The sequence below is a fragment of the Melanerpes formicivorus genome, unplaced genomic scaffold (assembly GCF_026170545.1).
Source record: "Melanerpes formicivorus ecotype bairdi unplaced genomic scaffold, bMelFor1.0.p_v2 SCAF_10, whole genome shotgun sequence".
In the NCBI taxonomy this organism is placed as follows: Eukaryota; Metazoa; Chordata; class Aves; order Piciformes; family Picidae; genus Melanerpes; species Melanerpes formicivorus.
Genome location: NW_027142362.1, coordinates 12,721,097 through 12,748,518, shown reverse-complemented (window position 1 = coordinate 12,748,518; position 27,422 = coordinate 12,721,097). Strand labels below are relative to the sequence as shown.

General features: G+C 40.1%; 1 protein-coding gene across 3 annotated transcripts in view; it reads left to right on the top strand.

Annotated features, from left to right (window-relative positions):
• Nucleotides 1-21,737, top strand: part of GALK2 (galactokinase 2) — a 51,947-nt gene extending 30,210 nt beyond the window's left edge. For 2 of the 3 annotated variants that reach the window (XM_068143758.1, XM_068143759.1), the window contains exons 8-10: nucleotides 4,405-4,615; nucleotides 13,856-14,057; nucleotides 21,245-21,737. In XM_068143758.1, the coding sequence (XP_067999859.1) occupies nucleotides 4,405-4,615; nucleotides 13,856-14,057; nucleotides 21,245-21,452 (621 nt within the window). In that variant the 3' untranslated portion in view covers nucleotides 21,453-21,737. The remainder of the gene's footprint in view (nucleotides 1-4,404; nucleotides 4,616-13,855; nucleotides 14,058-21,244) is intronic. The other variant, XM_068143761.1, reaches the window with a different exon arrangement.
• Nucleotides 21,738-27,422: the final 5,685 nt, after the last annotated feature.

Below are 27,422 nucleotides of genomic sequence, written 5' to 3'. Positions count from 1 at the left end.
ATGCTCACAGGCTCTTGTCCTGCTGGGGGATTTCAGCCACCCCAGCATCTGCTGAAAATGCAACACATCAAGCTGTAGGCAATCCAGGAGGCTCCTGGAGTGCCTTGATAACTTCTTCAGACAGGAAATAGACAGCTCTACCCCAGAGAGTGTGGTACTGGATCTATTGGTCACCAGCACAGGTGAGCTCATCAGGGTTGTCAAGACTGGAGGTAACCTGGGCTGCAGTGATTACACATGGGTGGAGTTCACAGCCCTAAGGGATTTCAGTTAGACAAGGAGCATAGTCAGGACCCTGAATTTAGGAAAGCAAAATTGCATCTCTTCAAGTGAGTCAATAGGGCCCCTTGGAGAATAGTCCTCAGGGATAAGGGAGGAGAGCAAAGATCTATAAGGATGCTTTCCATAGAGCACAGGAGGTCTCAATTCCCAAGTGTAAGAAATCAAACAAGGAAGGAGACCAGCATGCCTGAGTCGAGACCTGCTGGTCAAAGTAAAACACAAGAAGGAATTGTACAGGCAGTTCAAGCAGGGACAGGTATCTTGGGAAGAGTATAGGGATACTGCCTGGTTGTGTAGGAATGAGGTCAGGAAAGCCATGGTGCAGCTGGAGCTGAACTTGGCAAGGGATGCAGTGAATAACAAGAAGGGTTTCTGGCAGCTACAGCAGCCAGAAAAGGAAAATTGAAGACAATGTATGCTCCCTGATGAGCAAGAATGGTGTGCTAGTAACAACAGACAAGGAGAAGGCTGAAGCTCTCCACAGCTTTTTTTGCTTTGGCCTTCACTGGCATACTCGCTCCTTATACCTCCTGAGTTAAAGGACCACAAGATGTGAACCAGGGAGACAAAGTACCTCTCACTGTAAGTGAAGACAGCAGGGTGAGAGAGGTGATTCTGCAACTCTGATCTGGTGAGACCTCACCTGCACCCAGCTTTACAGCCCTCAACACTGGAAACACATGGACTTGCAGTGATAGAGAAGGGTAAATTTAGATTAGATGTTAGGAAGAAGTTATTTACTATGAGGGTGGTGGAACACTGGAACAGGTTACCTGAGCACGTGGTGGAGTCCCCATCCCTAGAGATGTTCAAGGTCAATCTTGGTGGGGCTCTGAGCAACCTGATCTAGTTGGGGATGGCAACCCAATGCTTTCTATCCTTCTATGATTTGTATTATTTGCAGAAAGCTCCATGTAAATAAAGATGCCAACACAGCATATCCCTGCTGGTGTTAGCATAGGACATTGTAATGTCAGTCTGTTCTACAGCAAGTGAGCTCCTAATCATCCTCATAAAATTATCTTCCTCAGGTTCTTTTCCTTTCCCTTCCCTTCTGGAGAGTCAGTCTTTTACTCAGGGTTTGGGTGTTTGGGGTTTTTTTTGGTTTGGTTTGGGTTTTTTGTTTGTTTTCTTTGTTTACTTTTGTTGTAGCCTCCAAGGGCTTTCCTGTACTCTATTAAGCAGTATGTTTAAAGACACTTAGGTTCTACAGAACACACACAGTTCTAAGGCAAACTAATTTGTCCATTATACTGCAGGAAACTCACACAGTAGGTGCTACAGGATGGAGACAAAGATTCGGGAAGGCTATGCTCTCCACTGCTTCACTATGTGTGGTTTGCTTCACTGTCAGCTATAGAGTAGTGCCAAGAATGCTTGCAACTGGAATGCCATGCTGTTAAACAACTAATGTTTGTTAAATGTGGAAAGATGCTCAGATGACATTCTAGAAACGTGAAGCATAAGAAAGTGATGTTGCTATATAAGGGCTAAGTATTGCTGTACCTACTCCTAGTCAGACTTTATTTATATTTGCCCAGTCATTTACTAAGCATGTTTTCCTCCAAATTACTTATTTGTCCACTGCGCCTGTGATGAGCAATAAGGGACAATAAAGCCTACATGTACTATATCCTGGCAGTTATGAGCCAGCTGCATGATGTCCACGTGGCTCTGGCCGGCCTGATCTAGTGTGGGGTGTCCCTGCCCACGGCAGGGGGGTTGGAATTTAATGATCCTTGTGGTCTCTTCCAACCCTGACTGATACTATGATCTTTAATCTGTCTAGTCAGAGCTCATGAAGAAAATAACCAACTGTGGGATCAGTATTTGGATTTTACTTTTTTTACATTAAAGAGATAGGACTTCTCCCTATTTCTGGTCTGTGCCCATGACAATGTGAGCTGCTGCAGCTAGGCTGTTGTCAAAAAACATTCCTGTTTGCCCAAAACAGTGCTGCTGAATTGAAACTTTGCTATAAGCAGTACAGGCCTTTTGTACAAACCATTCCAACAATGTGTTGCCTACTGGCCTGATCGAGTCAGTTTCCAGGTGGAACATTTGAACTGTAAAACCCCAGTGTAGTCTCTTCTCAAATACAGCATCTTTGAAATACAGAAATGGGAACAGATGTGACAATGCACAGGACATATTTCTACAGGGGAACATTTATTTTAAAAGAAAGCAGAAAAATGCTTGTCTTATAGAGCATTATTTTTTGGTACATCATGATTCTGTTTAATTTTTGGTAATAAAGTCAGCAGCTAGAGGATGCTGACCATTAGGATTAAAGTATAAAGAGAAAAAATTTGATTCATTTAGCACCTTGAAGCAGATCCAAGAACAACATGAGAGAATGAGTATTTAAGTAAAACAAATGAAGTAATAATTGTTATTCTAACTTATCAATAAGTAGGCTAAATACAATTCCATAAAGGCTGTGGTTTGAAAAGCAGGCTAAAAGTGACTTAGTCTCTTACAAGAACATTTTCTCACCTTGGTTCTGCATTAGCCACCAGACAGTGCTGCTTCTTTCTCTGCCACTGAACATACAAAACTGTGTTTTAGATGGTCATATGATTAGGATTTTGTTTGTTCTGCTCTACAAAGCCTCACATAAATCATAGCAAGTCAGTAGGTGGCACCAAAAGTAGTTAATTTTTGTATACTGCAAACCTGGAAGAGCCCCTGCAAAAGCACAGTTGGAGGAGAGCAGGAGGGTGAGACTGAAGCATAGTTGGGCAGCAGATTGTCTGCTTAAATTTCACGCTGTAACATTGCACAAAGCAAAGCAGTTATTTTTCAGACATGTAAGTAAATCTAATGGCTTCTTTAGCACAGGAAGTTAAACGGCTGTGCTGTATTGAGAAGTGAATGGTTTCAAACCAATCGCACTCAAAACCAGCTTGTTAAAAAGAGTAACAAACACACTGGGTGAAATCCTTGGCCCTGTTGATTAGAGGTTTTAATGGTGATGTGAATAGGAAAAGATTTCATTCCCTGGTCTTGCTGCACTGGTTTAAATTTTCTGCAAACATACAGCCTGATCTGGTATATTTAGAAGCTTTAACCTCAAATGATGCAGAAGAAGAGGGATGCCAGGTACCTAAGGATACAGTAAAACAACATCAGTGTGTACCTGCTAATCTGTGTTTTACTCAGTAGTACTCTGTTAAAACTAAAGGTAGTATGTCAGTAGGATCCCATGATGGCCACTTACCATGCTTTTATAGCATAACATTAAAAAAAATGTCCACCTCATGAGAAAAGCTGCTCCACTCAACCATTTTCATTAGGTCCATGAGATCATCAACACATGTAGCAACCTTCCAGAGAAAAGCCACTTTGACATTTCTTTTTAGGATTCTGGTATGTTGAAGTAACTACGGTCAATTGCCAAACCATCACAAAGATACATAAAGCATGATATCATTGTCTGGAGCGGGAAAACCAGATACATCTATAACCAATTAGCATCATAGCAGTCATGTAGGACCAGAGCAGACTAACATGTCATAACCTTCCTGTAAGGCTCAATATTTCCTTTCAATTGCATAAGAGCGTACGTGAAATTTACTTTAAACTCCAGAGATTGAGAAAGCTTACAGTTAACTCTCCCACACAAATCTTATGGCCATGTTCAGATCTTTAAGATTGTTAGGAGAAAAGGTTTTAATGACAGCCTCAAATGCTGAATCAAAAAACTGCAGCAGCATATTGGGAAGGTCAAAATGCTAGTGCAAATTCTAACAGTACAGAAAGAAACTTCTTAGGGCTCACAGCATTTGTATTAAGCAATTGTCTGAATGTGATTGCAAAAGGTTTTGTAAGTGCTTGAGGGAAGAAAACCTACAGAAAAAGATAATTCACCAGTTTGATATCACCCAAATAATGCCAGTAGGACTTTTGCAAACAATGTCTGATTTGAGGGAAGAATAGCAGTCATTTACAGACCTCTCATAAATAAATGTCATTATTATCTGCTCTGTACTGATAGAAAGTATCTGATGGGTCCCGGTTAAGAAGGGAAAAGACCAAACAGGTCTTAAAGTAGCCTATGGACAATTAAATAGTTTTGAGCAGGAAGGCACAGTATTTTCTGTTCTATTTTTTGAATTTTAGCTTCTCTCAAAGTCAAAAGGCTTGGACTGGAGAAAAACATTGCGACTCCATGATGTGCAAACCAAGCTAGGAGTTAGCCTAGAGGAAATGCTGACCATTGTTGAGGAGGTATTACATCCTGAGCCTTACAGTACAGAGGAAATTTGTAAATGCCTGGGAATTAGCCTGGAGGAGCTCCGCTCTCAGATCCTCAGTCAGAACACGCAAGATGGTAAGTAGACATGAACTGGTGGGCTTTAGTGTACAATGTTTGTATTGCATAAAAAGTTCATGTATTAATAAGCAGTGCAAGCGAAAGTCTTGCCAGAATGCTTCCCTGGAATCTTGGGTGGCGAGTGAGAGAATTGATACCACAATTTTCATTGTAACTTTCAACTTAAAAGTAGTGCAGAGCTTTGATTTTGACTGAACTGTTTTAGCAATGGTAGAAGTATCAGATCACTTACTATTTTAGATTAGCCTGTGCTGTTTGAGAGGCAGCTCTAAATAACCCATCTTTTATGCTAGGGAAAAGTCTAAACAGGACTTCCTTTTTAGGCAATAGCTCTAACAAAACCAAATGTTTTGCATAGTTACAACATCATTGAAATTAATCCTGCTTGCTCTCCCTCAACTGGTGTTAAGCACCAGCATAGATGGAGCTTGTGTTTCTGGTTTTAAATGGATAAATTTGGGGGCATATGATAAAACATGCACTGGGCAGCAAGTCACTATCAATATTTTTTTCTTTTAGGAAAATGTTGGTGGAAGTGAACAATTTGCTATTTAAAGTACTCCCTATATGTTATTGCTTATGATTATTGTATGCAGTCATGAGCAGCAGCACACCTGGAACAGATCCTGGTGTATGTAGTGGGGTTACTAGTAATACTGAATAATAGAGCACTTATGAAACAATTAATTTATATTAATAACAAGTTTCCAATTGAGACCAGAATCTTTCTTTCAGAACTTTAAACAATCCTTACTTCCTTGTTTCCATTCAGTAACCTTAATAGCTCTACTGCTTTGTAGCTGAACAAAGACTGCTTTCAGGGACATACATATTTGATGTATATAAATCAGTAACATGTCTGTGTGCCTCTGTTTGAATAATCTGTACATCCCTAACGATTGTGAGTTTCATGTATTGACTGAGGACCAGGTCCTGAATCTGTATAACTTGTTCTGCACTCAAGTGCTGTTGGAAAGTGTGAAACTATCTTACCGTCTAATTACACTGCCAGAGGGTCCCAGGATGGAATATGATGTCTTAATCTGGGTCTTTATCTCCATAGGAAGAGTTAGGATAACTCTGTGCTGTATGTACATGGGGAATACACTGAGCCATGTACCTGCACTCTGCAACATTATCATGGGAAGCTACAAGGTTGTAAATCTTTTTTGCTGTCCCCTTGCTCTCCCCTTCATGAAGCAATGCCAGACTATGAACTTACAGATGTTTATACTCCTTATAGGTGGTTTGTAAAACAAAATTCTGCAGCTCTGTAAAACTGAATTGTTTATGCAGGTTATTTTGATTCTTTTTTTCCCCAAAATGAAAATCAGAATAGAAAATTTATACATAAATGCTAGAGAAGAAACTCAAAGGAAATGTTATACTGTGGCTCTGAATAGCATTTGCAGATGTTTGCTGAACAGGATCTCTTTGACTTACATGACCATGATTTCATTTGATAAGGCAAATTGAAATGGGTTATGCCGAAGGCCTCTTTGCATGTACAATAGAAAATTAAGTAACAGATTTCTGTAAAATTATATGCAAAGAAGAAAAAAGACAGACCCAGAAATAAGGACTCCAAATCCACTGTTTGTTTTTGTTACACGCTAAACAAATTACATTTTATGTTGGCTTTGGAAAACCAGAGGCTGTTTGACAAAAATATTTGTCTTGCTTCCCCTCTACTTTCCCACTGTATTTTAATGACAATGCCTGGCTTCTTCATGTGAGAGAAAACACACCAACAAATCAGTAATCTCTGCAGAGGATTTCAGAGTGCTGTTGGAACTTTTGTTCAACATGAGGAAAGGACCATAATGTCTAGGGTATCTTTCTTCCTTTGCACACATTTTACCCATTTTACCATCAACTTTTCTAATAAAATATTAGTGTTATGGGTGAATGGTTTACATTATAATTACTAATAACAATTTACTGCATTATGAATTTTCTCTGTGGTTGAACATAAATTGTCAGTAGGTTTAAGCGATAGCTGCAAATAACGTTTTGTACTGGTGTTGTATCTCATGTTTAGGGACCTGAAGTTGCTATGTAAGTATTATTTTAGTCTTAAGTCTAGCTTCCCCTCCTCTACTCCTCAACTCATGGTGCTGTATACTTACATAAAGTTTTATAAATACACGAGGCTGACTGGATAAAAGTTCTATACCTTAAAGAAAAATGGTATGAACAGGCCAGGGCGAGTCCTAGGCCAGGACAAATCCTAGACCAGGGCTACTACTGTGTGGAATTACACAGCAGCTTTGGATGTCTTTTATAGGCAGATACTCAAGGATTTCTGCAGATCCCCCCTGTACAGCCCACTTGCTCTCCAGGTTTGGAGAAGTACAGATGGTGCATAAATTTCTTGCAGTTGTTCCTTGGTCAATTCAGAATCCTGAGCTTAAATCTCCCTTGCAAATGTTTACAGATGGATTGAACTTGTGGCTTCTGAACATCTCTGGAAAAATATTTTTTATTACTTTCTAAGGTGCATGATGCCATAATTTTGGCTTGGACTTGAGTGTTACACAGAACATTTGGTGTGTGGTGATTGTGGGACATTAAGTATTTATAAGCTTCACCACAAAAGGATATTCTGCTGTAAAACAGTGTATTCTTTAACCATGAAATGTTGGGGGTTTTCCATCTTAAATGAGGTACTCTTAAACTCATTTTTCTTTTTCATGTATAAAATTTTAATTTCATTTTGACATTTAAACTGGGGAATGAAATTGCCACGGGAGAAGCAGACATCCCTTTGCTGTGTGGATTTGGCTGGTTAACTGTCCTCCGGAAGGAGCATTCTAGGTCTGTGCTGTAGCAAGTGCTGCCTGAGAAGCCTTTCCTTCCCACAGTCAAGTAATGTGTATTAATGGTGATCTCAGAGCAAGAAGAGTTTCAACTTGATTTGCATAGACAGGCATATGTGGAAGGGGACTCTCGGCTGTTCTGTCAGGCTGCTCTGGCATACATAAAGCTTTGTCACATGCATCAATAGATTGCCCTAGAAGTTGTCTCCATACTGATAGACTTAAGACCTTGAGGGACCAGATGCCTACTCTAGCCTTCCACAAAATGGTGGTTTACTTATGATGAGCCTCAGAGAGGTGGCTGCCCCAAGGAGATACCATACAGCTACCTGGAGGAGGCAGCACTCTGAGGTGTACCCCAGGTTAGGTACAGGGACTGAATGGTCTAGGTTAGTTGCAAAATCCTTGCTGAAGCTAGCATTCCTCTGGGGAAAAAATCACTTTAAACCAATAGTTACCATAATCTTGAAGCAGGTGTTTGCTAAATGGGTCACCGAATCCAGCAATGACTCGTCCCCTGGTTTATTTTCAGAAAGCCAGATTGCAAACAGTTACTTGAGCAGTCCCAGCAGAGTAACTGTTCCCCACTTTGAGTAGGGGGTTCACAATCTGGCTCAAATTAAAGCCATCTGGCAGCATTTTCTTATACACATTATAAGCCAGCAACCTTCACCCTCATCATGTTCAATCAGCAGGATGCCTAACAGAGAAGGGTACTATTCCATATGAGTAATGGTGGTAGAAACTGCCCCCTACATGATTTTGTGTTGGTGAGTTTTTCCTGTTGTAAATTTCTAACAGCCCCATCAGCCATGTGTAGTTTATTAATCTACAGTGAAACATATCTTAAGAAGTTGCCAAAGCAACTAGAAGGAAAAAAAAAAGAAAAGTATCACCTGAAGAGGTTGGTCCTGAGCTAAAGGTCAGCTAGAATTGTACAGGAAGTCTCTAAAGAAAGGAATCTGCTGAAACTGAAGTGGTAACAAATAGTATGAGTTGCTTAGAAGCCACAACATTTAATTAGAAAGGAAAGAAAAATTGCCTGTAAATGGAGTGGACAGCTTTGCGCTATTTTTGTAAAGCTCAAATTAAAACTACGACCATGCAACTGAAAACCCACAGTAGACTCGTACATTTAATTAGCCCACAGTTATTTGGGGCTAATAGTCCAAGGTGTTTTTTTTCTGTTGTTGGGGCGTTTTGTGTGTTTGGGGGGTTTTGGGGGGATTTTTGTTTTAGTTTTAAGATATTTTCTATGGAGGTTGGACAAATCTCAGTAATCTTAGTCTGCTGTGTCTTAATTTGGAAGGTTCTTGCTGCAATGTGAGCTATGAGTGCCCTGGAAAATGTCAGCGTTTCTTTCAAGCGCTTTTGGTGGTTTGTAAGTGAGTTGAATCTATCTACTACCTGTTCGTGGATGACGTTATTGAAGTGCTCTGCAGAGGACAAAGCCAGGGTGCAGAGAATCCACAAAGGGTCAGCAAGAGTTGCTGACGTTCTCTGAAAAAAATAGATGAGGACTGATAATGCAAAGCAGTTGACAGTGGAGACGATTCCTTGTAGAAGGTTCACTGTGTCTGCTTTGAAACTTCATAGACAAAGTTAGTGAGGCTATGAGAAAGAAGGTGGGTGAGCTGTTCCAATAGCAGGCTGAACACCAGTGAAATCTGTGTCCTGGTTTGAGTTAGAACAGAACTAATTCTGTTCAGGGATTTCACTTTTCAGCTTAATCTCTTCTGAGTTAATGCACTTTCTGATATTAGCAGCACGTTCTCACAGCAGTGTCTGCTTTTAGTAGTGATAGGCTCAATGTTTCTAGTTAGTACCGAGGATTGGTGTGCAGACCAAGGTCACTGCTAAATCTCGTGTGCTGTGTTGGGGGTGCAGAGTAAAAAGGCTGCACCTGCATGGAGGAGCAGACAGCTTAGGTGACCCTAAACTGACCTGTCTTGTTTGGTATAGAGCTGAGGGATCATGAAGGTCATGTTCTTTTTCTTCAATGGCTGACATCATAGGAAGACTCTGCCCATTCTGCCTGTGATCCTAATGCATGAGTTCCTGAATCTAGTTCTTGCCTGTCACTGAGTCCAGCCCAGGACTTCTACCAGAGCATCAGTGTCAATGGTGACTAATTGTCATCAATTTGGTTTTGTATACATTTGCATGTATTTAATATTATTATTATTTGCATTAGTTTTAGTTTTCCAGTTCCGGGCTCTCGATAATTCCTAAAGGGAAGAGAAAGAGAATAAAGAGAGGGGCTGTCAATTATTTAGTGGCCAGCCCACCTCTTACACTTGACAATGTGTTAAAAACTGACTGACACAATGTCACTAAGAACAGACCCAGGTATAGGATTCCTTGTCCTTCCTTGTCCAAACCTTTCTTTGGTTACATTTTGACTTCTCAGGTTTACTTTAATTTCTAGTGACTAGTATCTGTTTCAGTATTGCTTCACCTTCACTTGAATCCATAAGAAACCTTCTGTGCACAGCTGATGCCATACAAAATAAATCACAATCTCTATGCTGTCTTTTCAGAAAGGGACAGCAGAGACCCTGACATTCTGATCATGCAAAAGTGTGTCTAGGTCTGAAATGAAACAGTTCACTCATGCATGGCAGTGACCTACACAGTACATGGCAGAGTAGAAATGTGTAGTGATTTTCAAAGAAGAGTTTTTTAGAGCATGATTCTGGCCAGAGACCCCATCCTCACCTGATACCAACCTCTATCAGTCCCAGTGACACTATGCCACTTGGAACAAGCAGAACACCTGGACTGAGTATGGACTGAGTATTCCTCTTAGGAAAGAGTCTTTAGACATGCCCTAGACAGCATAGTATAGCAGCCAGCTAGTTTCCAGAGGTTTTATGTTCCTTTCTAGTCACCAGAGAAATGGGTACCACAGGGCAATCTGGGTGTTGGGTGGGATAAATGGTTCCCTAGCCTTCTGTTTTCACTGACAGAAGATGGTGCTGGGGACACTTACACATTTCATATGGAATATAAGCAGGAGAAATCAGGCCTATATAGTTTAGTGGACTAGGAAAGTATAGTTGCATTTTCAGTCTGATTAAGTACCTAATTTCCATGCACTGCAATAGATTTACAGAAAGAAGGTTTAGTTTGAGGGCTTCAGTTTTCCTTTTTCAGAGCACTCCAGCCCTAGATTGGATATAAACTAATCAGTTGTGCACACTTTGGTTTAATGTCTTTTAACCATGACAAAGGAAATCAGTCCTCTTTAATTGTAAAACACGTGGCTGCATGAAGCATGCAGATTCTGTTCAGTTTCTGCACTCTTCTAAAATCACAGCTTCCACAGCTCTTTGGCATGTCCTATTAATTCAGATTTTATCTATAGGGAGCTAATATACAGGCTGTGGTGTAACAAGGAGAGGTAATTTTTAGAAGTATGATGTGTGGCATACACATATCATGTGTGATACACCTGGTCTAGTGGAACTGGATGATCTTTGAGGTCCCTTCCAACCCTGACAATTCTGTGTGCTCTGCTATGTTTGATTATGTAGAGATAGGGAGTTGAACTTCTCATGCAAGCAAAAGGGACTCGAGAGACACAGAAGCATGGTGTTGAAAGATGAATACATTTTAGGATAGGACTTACAGAGTACAGAGGTGTTTGGTGTCCTGAGGATAATTTTACCTGAACAGTACACTGCCAGAGGGGAAAAGCAGACTATAAAAAAACCCTTTAAACACAAATAGAATTTTCTGAAATAAAATGCTGCCTATAACCAACCCATAGCTAAGACAGTAATGCCAGCCATTAACTGCTGCTAATCCAGTGAGCGCCCACAAAGGAGTCTGAAAATAGCACACAGCCACTCTCCTCATGTGAGAGCTGCCTGAAAGGATTGCTTTTGCATTGAGAGAAAGACAGTGTCAAGGTAGCAAATTCTTCCCTACACAGAGTGGCTGTTGGGGGAGCAAATGCTCTCAAGGACGCAGCTCTGATCTTTTGGCTGGCATCCAGCACCCATTCTGGTTGCCAGTTCATAACGTGATGAGCACAACACAACCCCAGAGATTTTGAAGGTAATCTAGCCAGTAGAGCATTGCTCTTCCAAAGGGTGGTCTCTGAATCAATCACAGCCTTTGGCAAGTCTGTTGCCTTACAATTGAAACCAGACATGTTTTCAGTTCATTCTTTGGGTTACTACTGTTCAATGGTGATTTACAAGAGAGTGTGAGCTATGGCAATCTCTCACGCAACTTTAGATATTCCCTAAACAAATGCACATTTAGAAATCTCCTTGCTTTAAAGCAATAGCTTATACAAAAAGAATATTTAAAGAGAAATCATCCTTAAAAATAGGCCAAGCTCCCTTTCTTCAACATTCAGTAATACTGAGATACTGCTCTGCAAAAACACCCCAGCAGCAACAAAATCCAGTGGGTTAAAACACACCTCTAAATGGGAAAACAAAATGGGCTTTTGCTTTGTGATACTCTCCAAGATGCTGTTTCTGGGGAACACTCCATTTTCTCATTTCTGTCCTAGAAAGAGGTGTTCAGAAGGCCTGTTCAAAAGAGAGCAACACAGGGTTTCTCAGTAGCAGACTCCATTGAATTACAAAATAACTATCACTCGAAGCTGTATCACCAGTAGCAGAACATTGCCATGTTCAATGTTTCTCTCTCAGCACTGTAATTTACAGCATTTACAGTTGTGATTTACACTTACTCTGGGGAAATACAACAGAATAACACAGGTGCTGATGAAGTTTTCAGTCTGTAAGGGTTACAAGCTGGAGCATACATGCAAGAGACTTAGTACTGGACACGATTTTCTTTCCAGTCTTTCAAGGAAGATTTCTGCATACACTTGCAAATGTAGATTGCTGAAATCATCAGAAGTGGTTCCAGAACTTGTCTGTCTCTGCAGAACAGCCAAGTAGGAACTCCATATGTCTGGGTCAGATAGCAAGTTCTGTTTTGAATACAGGGCTTGTCTCTCATCTCCTTTTGCCTCTATTTGAGTGTTTCATCAGCCATTTTAAAAAGATAGAGACTAGTAGCTGGAATGAGGAAAGAGACCTTGCTCTAAAGGAGAATTTACATGTAGACAGAAATGCTGTCACAGGAATGTGCTGAAGTTGTGGTAGAATAAGGAAACATACTGCAGTAGGTGCTCCACATAGAGAACAGAATTCACTTATCTGATATTTACCACCCAAATACCTCAAGTAAATTAATTTAATTCTAAATCAAGTTATGTCACATTTCAGACAATACTTCCTCAACAGTAGTCATGACATTAAAGCAGACAGAACTATACTGGGAGAGAAAAAACTATGTACTGTGAGATTAGGAAAGGCAGATCACTTTTCAGATATTAGTTGCAATCCAAGCCCTCCTGTAAAAAGGAGTAGCTTGAAGAACCTTTAACTACAGCCATCCCCTTAATTTTAAAGTCCCACTGCTGAAGTCTTTACCCCAACGGCCATGAAGTTTTGGACACCCTTCCCCCTCCCCCCCCCCCCCCGAGAAATTGCTCTTTAATGGCACAATAGAAAAACATTAGCCAAAATCCTTGCACTAGGCCTTGCCTGTCAGGCCTTGACATCTCTTCACAGAGGCAGCACTGACACTCTGGCTGGTAACACACATCAAAAATAAACCCTGAAACCCAAACCAAAAGCGCCTGTGATCTTCACTGTATCTTTAATCTAATATTATTTCCAGTCAGAGTGAGCCTGCATCATTGTGAAAATATTTGAGAGGATTTCCTTACCTATGCACCAGGAAATATGGATAACAGCAGTTTTATTAATCCCAGTTTCAAACCCACCAACCCCAAACCAACGACTAGTTGGCATTTTTTTGTGGTTTGGTGGTTGTTAGCTTGGTTGAGTTTATTTTCAAGAAAAGGTCTGTCTGCAGAGTTCTGTAACTGATGCAGATTTGGCCTGGAGCAGTCACACACAAGGCCCTGGGCCAGCAGGTGCTGGCTAATGACTGCCCACAGGGCACTGGGTTCCTTTCTGGTGTTCTCATGACTCAGTTTAGCTGGTATTTGAAAATGTGAGAGCTTTAGATTCATGCCCTAAAGCACATTGCTGCTAGCTCTTGAACTTGTGGCTTGCCTCTACAAAGTCAAAGGAGAGAGACTGGGTCTGTTCAGTGACGCAGCAAATAACCGGAGCATGTGCATGAAGTTATCAACATGAAGAAATATGTACATTGTATTTTGATAAACTCTAAATACTATTTTATTAAGGCTTTTAGAGAAGATGTAGGTGAGCTTTTGCAGAAGACTGCTAGCCTAGCAAATCCTAACATAAAATAGAATCACTAAAAAAGTAATTCTACTTGTGTTTATGTATGTTCCTGTTGTAGTGACTCTGGACCCATTACTGCAGTGCTTCATTTTCTACTTTGTTTTGTTTAGTTTCCAGCTTTAAGCTATACCAGCGTGCAAAGCATGTGTACAGTGAAGCTGCCAGAGTGATGGAATTTAAGAAGGTATGCAGCGAAGCACCTGCCAATGCAATCCAGCTGCTGGGAGAATTAATGAACCAGAGCTATATCAGCTGCAGGGAAATGTATGAGTGCAGCTGTCCTGAACTGGATCGCCTGGTAGACATCTGCCTGTAAGTTCTGACCACAAGGAAGAGTAATTGCCTGTGGAGAGTATTGCTTGGATTGATGAGAAAATATGACATCGCTGGCTATTGCAGTTTTAAAATGAAAGTATTCTTGTCTCTTATTACGAAATTCATCTCCTGCAGGGACATTACATGGTCAATTGTTTCTCTACTGACATCTGTGTAATACTTTTAGATGAAAGCTTCAGTTTATGGCTTTATTACAGACTTTGCTTTTGGACTGACTCATCATCACAAGTGTTACGTCAGGCTGTTGGCTAGTCTTTTAAGTCGTAGAAGTAGCCACAACTAGTTTTCTTAAAACATCATCTTGCTTGTTCTAACTGAATTCTGTTACTTTTTGTGTATTTCTTAACTATTTCAGAACTGCTGCCATAGGAATTCCAGGGCATAAGCAAGCTGTTCTGCAGACTTCAGTTGCCTTGAAATCATAATGGTATATTGTGAAACGCTGTTGCATTTCTTCAAATGTGAAAAAGATGTTGTTTAGGGTATCAGCAAGGTTGGACAGCATTTCACTGTTTAAAAGATGGGTGTGTTAACTGTTACAACAGTTAACACTGCTTCTCCTCCCTGCACTATGTCTTTGAACTTTCCCCACATTATTCTGCCCTAGCTTCATTATTTTAGCTGGGTTCCGTAACTCAGTTTGGCCATGATAAAACAAGGCCTCTCAGCTCCAAAATACATTCCCCTACTTAGGAGCATCTTGTCTCATCTCTCACTTCCTCTCCAGTTTCATATCCTCTAGCCAAAATAAACCAAGTTTGGGAAGTGGCATGAAGTAAGCTGGAAATCACAGGTTGTTGTGCATGGCAGGCTGTTATTTACATAAGTCTGCTACAGTATAACCATGTGTTAATGCAGAAAGTAAAAACAAATCCTTGGTACTCACATTCTACATGGTATTCACCCATACCACAGGATCAGCAGGAAAGGTTATACACATTTCAGTCCCTCTTAATTTCCATTGTTCTGGTATATTTAATCACAGGACACAGATTTTTCCTGACTTCAATCTTATTTCAGTTCCTATAGAAGGAATTCAGTGGTTGGTGATCATTTAAACACTGGCTAGGGGGTATAAACAGCTGCCCACCCAAGCTTTTCACTGCTCCATCCCTGCTTTGGCGCCAGCCATCTTCTCCCAGCTGCTTCCCTCATTCACTTCAACATGGGTTCTGGTGATGCTGCCTTCCAACTATTGCTCAGTGTGCTTAGTTTGGGAAAGTCTGCTCTAAGTCAGAGGGTTACTGCCCTGCCAGAAGGGAAGTGTAGGGTGCCATAAATGTTTGCAGGCCTGAGATCGAGAAAGGTTGTTGCACTGTATTTTAGAAGCAAATACCCCCTATGTATCTGTCAGTCTGGAAGAAAACAGAAACTGTTTCAGTTTGAAGCTAACAAGTTTTTAAAAGATCTCCCCCTAAAATTGGAAGTTACCAAAATAAGTTACAGAAGCACTTCTTTACCAGCAAATGCCTTTAAAACATTTGTTTAAAAACAAGGAAAGTAATCAGGCTTATAATGAAAATATGAATTTTACAAACGTGGGATTTGCCATGTGCTTGCTTTCTTGTGTTCTCATGTGGATTTTGTAAGTTGTAATACCCATTTACCAGGTTTGTAAATTGATAGAGTATGCTAGAGATGATTATTTAGGTTAGTTCAATTTCTTTTGCAGACAAGATGGAATGGCCTCTCAGCCATAAAACTACAAACTTACAAACTCAACATAAGACTTTTGGACATTCACAGATTATTTTGCATATGGGATACACATGTTGTTTTGTGATAAAACACAGAGAAGCCCTGATAGCCATTGGACAGTCTGATAGTAATTTAGCAGTACAATTTCTGATCCTTCTCTTGGGATCCAATCCAGTACGTAACTCACTGGCTATGTTCAGTTTATTGTGTCACGTAATGATCACATAATGGAATAAGCTACGACAGTCACTCCTCAGGGCAGTTGCACTGTGGTTATTCCCAGCTACTCAAAGGGAACTGCTGAGCTGTGTGCAAGAAGGGAGAACTGTCTCCAGAGTGTCTCTTTTCAGCTAATTATGCTCTACTGAGTTATCAAAAAACCTTGGGCTACAAAGTCTTGATCCAGAACAAGGTATCTGGGACATTTGACAGAGGAAACGCCTTAAAACTTAACATCCACATTATTTTCATGTGCAGTAACTACCTAGTCAGCAGCAGCTGATGACTGAGCTTGAGAGAAGTGACTAGCCATTTTAAGTGTCTTCCCTTAGCATATCCAGCTTGAATCATACTGATAGGGACTGCTCTCAGAAATGCTGGGAGGAAGTTGTCCTGTTTCAAGTAGGGGAAAACACACAGGTATGAAGTGAGAAGATCTGCACTACAGTATGGAGTACCTGTGCTCCATTTCAGTGAACTAGTATGGATGCTAGCAGCAGCCTATTGCAGCATGAAGCTCAGCACAGGGATGGAAATTCTGTTTCTCATTTATGCTGAGCCCTGTGCTTTCACAGCTAGGCAGCTGCTGCTCTCTGAGCTAGCTTGGGTATCGTGACACTGATTTGCAGGCAGTAGCATTGACACAGCCACAGAACCCAAAGGAAAGCAGCACGCAGTTAGGATTTTACTAAATTAAATTAAAATTAATCACAGCATTTCAGTTCCAGCAACCAGAATATAAATAGCAAAGGAAAAAAGCGTTCTGTGTTCCCATGTTACTTCAGATTTCTAACTTACCAGCAGAAGAGCCTACAGCTATTACCATGAGCACAGCTAAGCGCTGCAGTGGAGTGCCATTTGTCTGCAACCATTTCGAACTGCAGTAGTAAAGCTATTTAACCTGTTGGGGGTTTTATTACTGTCATTACACAGAAACAAGTAAATTATTTGTTAATTATTCTTTGCAATCTTATCAAGAGTATTTCCTAGGAAATATACCTTCTTTAGAAGCTTGATACACTGTTTTCCTGATCCCATGGTTAGATTTCTGGAAGTGTATAGCTATTCTAGGCACACACAGCCTAAACCAGCATCTAATTTTTGGAAACTATTGGAAAAGAGTCTCAGCTTTTCTTGAGTTGTACATTAAAAAAAATAAGGGACATAAACTCACTAGTCACTCTAGGAAAATATGGCTGATATGATTATAAAAATGGCCAAGAACTACCTAAATTGCATTCTTTGCTTAGAATGATATACAGCTGCCCTGTAACTTTAAAAAGCCTTTCCAAAAAATACATTCCACAGAATTGCCTGAGTCTACTGCTGCTCTCTCCTTACAAGGTTTAAACTGTGAAGAATAATCTGCATATCCAGATGTTTTCTGTTTTGCCTAGATCTTTATGTTTTAGTGTACAGCCTCTGCCAAGAAAAGAAAAAAAAAGGCATCCATGCTTGCTGTGGTCTGTAGTGCTGAAAACTGTAACCACTAGTTGGTCACTTGTTTTTTGTTTTGGTTTGGATTTTTTTTTCCCTTTTTGCAAAGACAGAAGAGTTGTGCTTTCTCTAACCTACCTCATGCTGTTAATAACTGTTTTACCTGTTAGCTTTTCAAAGTAAGTAACACAGAAGAATTACTGAACAATTACAAACAAAAAATTGAATCTGAGCTCCTGAATTCATTAGCTCCTTTTGAAAATCTCTCAGAATCTCTGAGTGTTGCAAAGAACTTACTTTCATTCTCTCATTCTCCATCAAATCCTAATAATTTGTGTTCCCAGCCATGCCCCTTTCCACTTGAAGATAGCTGAATCCTCTCCGATACAGTTTTTACATTACATCCAGGTGCATCATGGTAGCTGAAACAACTCTGCTTTCTGTCAGACTCTTATCACTGATGAGTTCCTTAAAGCTGCAAAGCCTGAAGTCATGGCAGAATTAGAAAAATTACAAAACAAACAAACAAATCACCCTACAAAAAGCAGTTTCCAGCTGTTTTAGAGCCAGAAAGGATCAGTACAGTATCTGCCTTCTCCATTTATATATTTAAATCTTATCATGTTAACTCCGTCCTTTCTGAATAGCTGGTTCACAACTTTGAGTATTTGGATTTAACAACATTGCTCTGTTTTTTTTCACCTCTCATAGCACAGTTGGTTTTTTCACTGAGTTACTGCAATATCTTACCTGTCATTTCCATATACCAAACTATGGGACACCCATTTTTAGCTTTCTTTGCTGCCATACTCAAAGTTTTTTTCCCTCTCGTTTACACACCCTCCTTTCCTCATGAGATAATTCTCTTTTTATCCAGTGAATATTGAAACAAGATATAGAACCTCTTCCAGAATCAAAGGCCAGAACCCAGCACTGGGAGCCAAGTGCCTGCCACACTAGACACAGACACTTTACCTTTCTTGTGTGCCCCATCTCTATCAGTTCTCCTCCTGGCTGCAGTATAGCCCAGGCAGTGCCCCCATACACTGAACCCATGTCACCCACAAGATTATTGTCTGCTCATACTCTTCATAAATGCATGATGTAGGTGCCAGTGAAGAGAGTGTCTGGCTATGAATCTCACTTTACAAGAGAAGTCTAGCTTGGGACTAAACTGATGTAGACTCAAAAAAGACAGTTTCAGACCTGTTCCAAAGTTAACTTTCTTGTGTTTGATCTAGATACCAACCATGCACAGCTTCTCCAGTAGATGCAGAATTAAGTGCTCTCTTCTGAATCTGTGTAATACCAGATACCTAGTTTTCCAGTCTTACAGCACTGTCCATCAAAGTGCCAAGTTTCTCAGTGTTAAGCCTCAAGTGTCTAATCACATCACCACATTTGAATCTGTTAGCCCTGGTGTTTTGAAACACAGTGACTGGAGCTCTGAAATGGGCATATTTTCTGTCTACGTTATGCTGTATTTCAACTAAGTATTTTAAAATGACTCAGTAAAAATGAGGCATGAGCATGACCACAGAGAATTATGAAATCAAGAAAAGGTTTAGAACAATTCTGAAGGGATTTCAGTTGCCTACCAAAATAAAAGCCAGATACCATCTGAAATATGAAGTTCTGACTGAGGTAACAGACCAAACGAGTACAGACAGTCGATTTCGCAGACTCAGAAAAGTGGATGAGATCGTATGAAGCTGATTGGAATTTCCCTATTGATTGCAATTGAGACTGGATTGGGTTCTGCTCATTTTAGGTTGCTCCATGGACCAGAAATGACAAAAATTGCATCAGAGAGTGAGTGGCTTACAGGAATAATAAGTAAAATAAAACACCAACAGGAAATAAAGAATGAACATAAAATTGAGTCAATATGAAGGGTGGCACCACACAGACACACTGAAGAAAGTGTTTCTGTTCAAGAAGAGATGTAAGCATGTTTAGAATCAAACACATATGTAAGTACTTGCTTGAAATATGACCTAAACCTCTAACCCAGCAGTATACCAGATTCATTTAACATAAAATGCACATATGAAAAATAATCATAGCCTACTCAGAATGAGCTGTCATTTTCCAATGATCTTCACATGATGCTGTCTTTCCTTCAAACACATTCTAGGACTGGGAAATCTCTCTGTGCATGGCTTTTGGAAGCATAGCAAAAGTATTTGGTTGCAAACCAGATTAGATCTCTTATTCTTACAAGATTTTAAATGAGTTTTCTAAATCATCCTGTGCTGACTAGGTTAGAAAAGCCCCCAAGAAATGCATTACATAGTAATTTCCTGCTCTTTCTGAATCTAAGTATAGGTCAGGAGCACAGGTAAGCAAACTAAGGAAAAAACATTTCTACTAAATCCTCATGACACAGCATCTGAATCGTGAAGAGAGTTGGCATAGGATTTGCTGCAGGACATTTCTAGCAGACCAGGATCTTGAGGCTAGGAATGGTTTATACTTTGGATGTCATTTATTTGTCATTATTCTTTTTATTCACTCTCCTTATTAAGAGCATTTTTTTTCCTTTGGGACTAAATTCTTATTTTACCTCTAGTGCTATAAATCTGCTTAAAGTTCATGAGGTTCTCCTGAAGAGAGATTCCCAACTCAAACAGATGTTTGAGTGCAACGACTCTGGGTGACTTTTTAAGACTTCCTGAACTCTCCTTTTCTTGACTGGCATGCTCAGCAATCCTGCAGAAGCCTGTGAATCTTCAGCATGTTTTAGATCTGTCCTGGAAGAATAGAGCTATTTGTCTTTGCCACATTAGAAAATGGCTTGCCTGCCTACATCCTGTGCAATTAGTTTATGAACCCTCTTTTGTTATTTTTGTCATGTATTTCTGTTTTCACTTCTGATGTCTTATGAATGTTGCTAACGATTCCTTTTTTTCTGCATTTTTTTTTTGTCCTCAGCTGTGCTGTGATCTTTCACACAGCTGATACTGAAGCAGTATAAAAGAGGGTGACTTTGGGGGATTGACAGAAATCACTATGTTGCAGTTTAAAGAATCACTGTACTCTTTTTTTTTTGTATCATAGTATCATTCAGGGTTGGAAGGGACCACAAGGATCATCTAGTTCCAACCCCACACTAGATCAGGCTGGCCAGGGCTTCATCCAGCCTGGTCTTAAACACCTCCAGGGACAGGGCCTCGACCACCTCCCTGGACAACACATTCCAGGGTTTCACCACTCTCATGGTGAAGAACCTCCTCCTCACATCTAGCCTGAATCTCCCCACCTCCAGCTTCATTCCATTCCCCCTAGTCCTATCACTACCTGAGATCCTGAGAAGTCCTTATCCAGCCTTCCTGTAGGCCCCCTTCAGATACTGGAAGGCCACAATTAGGTCACCTCGGAGCCTTCTCTTCTGCAGACTGAACAGCCCCAACTCCTTCAGTCTGTCCTCATAGGAGAGGTGCTCCAGCCCTCTGATCATCCTTGTGGCCCTTCTCTGGACACGTTCCAGCACCTCCACATCCCTCTTGTAATAGGGGCTCCAGAATTGGACACAGTACTCCAGGTGGGGTCTCACCAGGGCTGAGTAGAGGGGGAGGATCACCTCCCTTGACCTGCTGGCCACACTTCTCCTGATACAGCCCAGGATCTGTCTGAAATGGTAACTGCAAATTGCTGTCACGTTGCATAAACGAACCAAATGAACTTCAGAAAAATCAGACCACATCGATGTGTTTTGAGTGAAGTATTCACCAGTTTTCTATAGGTATTTTATATGTGACAAATTGCCTCTTTTCAGTCTATTTTACAGAATTTTCTTTTCTTTTTAGGCAGTCTGGGGCCATTGGGTCACGTCTGACTGGAGCTGGCTGGGGTGGCTGCACTGTGTCAATGGTGCCTACCGACAAGCTCGACGCTTTCCTAAAAAATGTAAAACAAGCTTACTACCAAACTGATGTCCAAAGGTTAGCGCTGGAGAATAATAGTCTGTTTGCTACCAAACCTGGAAGAGGAGCTTTGGTTTTTGTTGAGGCCTAAAGAACGTAAAAATCTTAAAGAAACTATGTAGGGCATTTAGAACTGGCTGTCCTTCCCGTGCCGCAGCAGGGGAATGCCTGTTCTGGTTTTTTACTGTAATGAGCAGTTGCTACTATCAAAATATATTTCTGAAAAAGTGCTTAAAACCCTGATTATAAAGCCTTTCCTTTTTTCATACTAAAACCATCTTTCAGTAGAAACATTGATTTACAACAAGCTATTGACAAGGAAAACAAATTGAAATAAAGATGATACTTTGCTACAGTGGCTCTCTCTTCTCTTTACTGTCATGAAAGTAAGGCCAGGTGGAGCAATGAACTGTTTCATTGTAGGGTTGTCTGGTGCTTTTTGGATGCTGGATATGCTTTTGTTTAGAGTGTCCTGTGAAAATGGAGGATTAAACAGCTATTCAGAAAATTGTAATGACCTTGCTAAACATTAGAAGTGTTTGTTATGTTCTCCTCAAATAGGATTATTACTGCTGCAGTTAACGATGATATTGGAGGAGCACCTGCAGGCCAAGTCAAACATTACGAATACATCACATTAAGAGGAAAACTTGCAAACTTTGGTTTCGAGTTATCCAAACTCCATATTCTATTTGTTGAGTCCTAGTTGTGCTTCTACAAGGCAGAACATTTGTATTTTAATGCAAGACTGTTTTAAAGGAATAGTTATAATCCAGTCACCATTTTAAGAAACCAATAAAAAAACTATAAGGAATAGTTAAGGAGATAATTCACTCAGCAAAAGAAAATAGGTATGACACATTATTGACAGACTCATATCTCACTCCCAGTTCATGCTCCTGACAATCATAGAATGCTTTGGGTTGAAAGGAGTCTTTAAAGGGTAATTTCAAGGTTGTAGCTGCAATGCATTGGAAGTACAGAATCCACAATTCATAACCCATCTTCTCAGTGGGACAAATGATTGTGACTGCAGAAGGGTGACTGTACAGCAAGATCCCCCAAAGATGTCCTAACCCTGCTTCCAAGTGGAAAACTAGGTTCCTCTGCCCTCTTTCCCGCAGCACACAAACGTCCACTTCTCTGATGTCTACAATGACAGCTCAAGAGGAGTTTTGCTAGTGTCATAACCCTTACAGCCAGAAACAACATAGCATCACAAAAGCACACACAGGGACAAATCTTGGTAACATCTAGCAGTCTGCATCAAATCAGAACTATCTCAGGAGAGATCCTCTGTATGATACCCATGCTAATTCAGGCTAAAAACTAATGGAGACTACTAATTCTGTGAGACGGCTCTGCCAAATCTGAACACAGTACATGAACAACAGCCAATGCAAACTGCCAGATCTTTTCAGGAACCTTAGAGGGGACACAGAACGGTAATGCTATCACTAGAGAAGATTTCTGGTTTTGGACAGCCAGGAAAAGTGGAACAAAATGCACTGTAGGTCAAGCAAATCAGACACTTTAGAGGAAAAGGATGGTGTCAGCATGATGGGGAGAGAGTGACAGAATTTGGAGGAGGACAGTGAAAAGGATGCATCAGACAAGGTAAAGGCAAGGGATAATGGAGACAGTTAAGAACAATAGACAGAATTATAGAAAGGTTTAATCTCAGAACATTGACTATTGCTGTGCATAGAAATAGAGTATCTTGTAACCTATTTGTAGTGTACAGCAGATGTGCTCGTACATTTGACTGAACTTGTAAATACAGGATTCCATAAATAAAAACCCAAAACCAAACACAAGGTAAATAGCTTCTAAAATCTCCAAGATAACCTTAGAAATATTGAAGAAAATCATACCATGGCTTTGTTACCAACTGCCTTATTAAATACGTAATCCTCAGTTTATTCAGCAGGTTCCTGTTTCTTACACTACCACAAAGATGGAATACACCACAGTAAACACCAGACCCTTCATTGATACATTTGCATCAAACTTCAGCTCCACTGGATTTGTGAAAGCACTAATGAGTGTATGAGCAGAAGGTAGATGTGTTAGGGTTGACTTTTTTTCCTGCTCCTTTTCAGGCTGCTCATGACGCAAAGTCATGGACTCTTACCAAAAAAACACGCAGGCAAGTTTTTGGGCTGCAGTGCCTTCAGTTTTTCTGTCAATGAATCTTAAATGATATTTTCATAAGCAAAGATGAGGAAAACAGAAAATTGGCACAGTATAAAAGAATGAAACTGAATGTTCTAAACTTCTGATTAATAGCTTGCTTTCCTTTTTTATTGCTTCAAGGTCTTCCCCAGAGTTTTGCTGAACTCTGCAAACAAAAAGGGGGCAACTTTCACTGAGGGACCTACAGCATTCATGCTATACACTTAAATATGGCACTCTGGCATTTTTATTTACTGTTTCTTTCTAAACAAACAAACCCCAACATTCAATTGAATCAGTGTTTTGAGGTTGTGGGGTTTTTTTGTTGTAAAATACTGAAGTACAGCAACACTATCTGGTGCTCTATTAATGCTCTGTGTCATCTTAATCCTACTAACATGCATCTTCATCACCATTATTTGCTGACTGCATATCTCACTCCAAAGCAGAACCACAGTAATTCAACCATTCACTTGATGGAAGGGAATCATGACTGTGTATTTGACATTTGCTCTCTTGGACACAGCACACACACAGAGGCACATACATATGGCAACCTAATATATAGTAATTACTTACATAACATCCTGAGGAATATTGGTTTCTAGTTAATACTCTCTGAATGCCAACTTTTATTTTAGTAGCTGCTGCGTACTTACTCCATATAATCCTTCTGAAATTCCTCTCTGAGTCCATGTGTCACTTTAATAACATCTTGATATGCTGGAGCAACTGCTGAGCTACAATTTCAGTCAAGTGAAAGATTTGTGTTTTCAGCTAACTACCAAGTTTGTGTGCTAAATCCCACTCAGACAGAGTTAAACAAAGACTTAGCCGGAACAACATTTACGAGAGCTATCTTGTTCTAAAAAGATACTTTGCAAACCATGGTTATTATGGGCAGGACTGAAGTAGTGTTTTCTGATCCTCATGATTATATGCTTCATCAAGAAAATTGAACTCTATAAAAGGACTTACACTGCAAAGGAACAATAGTATGAGAAACAGAATGGCAGGCTTAATGTTGCACACCCTGTGAATCACGCAGCATGTTACGTTATAGTTTAAATGCTGATTTTGAGATGAAAGGCTAAGTATTGATAAGAGACTGGTTCAGAGTGCAGAAGAGAGCACAATGAGGAATGTGGAATTGTAATGGAGCATTGCTCCCTGTGATACAGCCTTGTTTGACAGATTTTCCCACCACACACTGGAGTGGCAGAAAAAGTGCTGCCGAGCAATATTGCCCTCACATCTGTCCTGCCTCTTCACATTTCATTGAATGCTCTTCTGAGATTCATTATCCCGTAAAGAGAGACAAAAGATTAATTCTGTTCACAATCTTATTTCTTAAACTCTGCCCTCTGCTTTTGGACTCGTGTCAAAAGAAATTAACAACAAGATTCTGCAAGACACCACATCACAGCCTTGGAAAACAGCACCACGTTTGCTAGGAGACAATCTGCCATGATGCTGATGGTGGATGGTACCTAAGCTCTGCTGTGATCTCTCATGCTTCAGTGGGACTGCAGTACTGGCTATGGTAGTAGGACCAAGATGTAACAATATATTGGGAATTGCTGTTCCTAGGCAGACTTCCCCCCCCTCCCCCCCTCAGGTGAGCTACAACTGTTTTATTAGTAAAACCTGTAGATGAATGCCTTCTGAAGCCCCTGAACACTCTGCAGATTTGGTTACCGAGTTCAGCAGAAGATAGATTTATCCTAGCCCTTACTCCCTAGTGAACAGTTCACTCAGCAGGGTAACAGGTAGTGAGCATTTGCACATAACCTGACATGCCCAAAATCTCACATACAATTAGGGCACTTGTACCCAGTTCATCATATGTGTAAGACTTACTAATGGAAAATATGCAGAGGAGTAAAGACTGTTGAAGCTGATCAAATGAGAAGGAACTGAGAAGCTTTCAGAATTAATTGACCAATAAAACATTTGAGATGGATTTCCAACAGCAGTGGTTCCTGCAGAAGCAACAAACTGGATTAGGATTCATACAAAAGCATTTAGTATATTTATTGGATTTTAAGTCTAATGCATTTAGAGAATTCCTATTGTCTCCTAAGCACTGCTTTGTTGGCCAAAATTAGGCATTAATATTTAAAAAAAAAAGAAAAAAGGATAACTCAATAAAGATTAGATGTACTTAGAACTAAAACATACTAGTGCCCAAGCAGCTGTCTTCTTTCCAGACAAGCTGTGTGTGATTTGGGGTGGGAATAAAAGTATGTTCTATTAGCCAGTGATCAAGCCAGATGTGTGGGTTAGTTTGGGTTTTTTGAAGTCCAAATTAATCTTTCAAGGGGCACTGAAGCAGGTTTGTATGAAATCCTTACACCGCTTCCTAAGGAATATAAAGGCCTTACTTTGTCAGATTTCATAGAGCGGAGGGGATTTTTTTTACATTGTTTTGCATTTTCTGAGTTTTGTCCCTTGCAATTAATATTTATTTATTTATTTTCGTTGGCTTTGAGCAGGATTCTTTAGTTATATTTCTATGGATCAGTTATCAACAATTAAATCATTCTCATTAAATGCTGAGGACTTTTCTATTGGCTTTCTCCCAGTGAATGGCCTTTCTTGTAACTGTGTCCATTCTGCCTAGAGAAGAATTAAAAGAACAGTTTTACCAGAAGACTCAATCCATTGAGCCACTTTTTAAGCAGCAATAACAGCTGCCCAAATAATCATTTTTTTTTATGAAGGTCTGAGCCTAATTGTCTGTCAGAAACAAAGCTCCAACTTCCATGGCTGAATTAAAAGTCTAACAGAAAACAGGAACCAAAGCAAGAATGAACAAGAGTCTAGTAAGGATTTACAGAACTTTTGTCAGATAAAACTACACACTTGAATCTGAAACTTAAGCAGAGTCAAATGCTAACTATGAATGGAAAGATTTGGGGACAAAGGGTTAAAGATCAAGGCAAAAAAACCTAGTTGTTTTTAAAGCAAGTTATGATCAAACCTTGACTCCAAGAAGATATCCAGTTAAATTCCTGTAGAAGACTACAGCAAATCCAACTGCATTAACAGCAGAACAGATTATGAGCTTTGAAAAGCCTGATTGTTTGGGGCGTTTTATTTTCAGAAGACCATTTGAGAGAGTGAGAGGAGGCCTGGGCAGCTTTTGTTTCTGAAGATCTATAACCTGATGATAGCCAGTGGGGAGAGAGGGGAACTGTTGCAAAGGATTTTCAGTACTTCCTCTAGAGGGAATAGCATGGCTAGTGTGAGCTGCTTCAAGAGGCAGACTTAAAGGCCTCTTGCTATTGTTGTTGAAAAACTCCAAAATTTATTGGCTTGTCTGAAATTCATAAAATATCTAACTTTCTTGATTGTAGGATTTCAGAGGTTTGCCTGATTTCTGATTAAAATAACTAGTTAAATGAACATGATTTTATTGACAGAAAATCATAATGATTTGTAGGATTTCTTAGCACTATACTAAACTAGCAGCCAAGTGCACACAGTCTGCTCTTGGTGACCTTCTTTCTCCCATACTTAGCTGTATACTTTAGCAAAAAAAAATCTGGTCAGATCCACTGTGAGTGAGGGCACAGCTGTGTGAAGAAATGCACATCATCTCCTGCAGCACACTGGAGTCGGGGGTTTGAGACATTGGTGCACGTTTTGTGCTGCAGTTCCATCACCGAGAAAACAACAGCTACTTTGCAAGCTCTTTCAAGTGAGCCTAAGGGGTTGGGCTAGCAGAGTCTGCATCCCAACTATCTGCCTTAGTTCCACTAATGAGATTTATTTTATTTCTATGTAGGTGGTCTCTTATTTCTTAAATGCAATTAGCATACAGTTGTTGCCTGATGGTTTTATTTATTTTTGAAAGTGCCGACTACTGGACTTGCTTTCATAG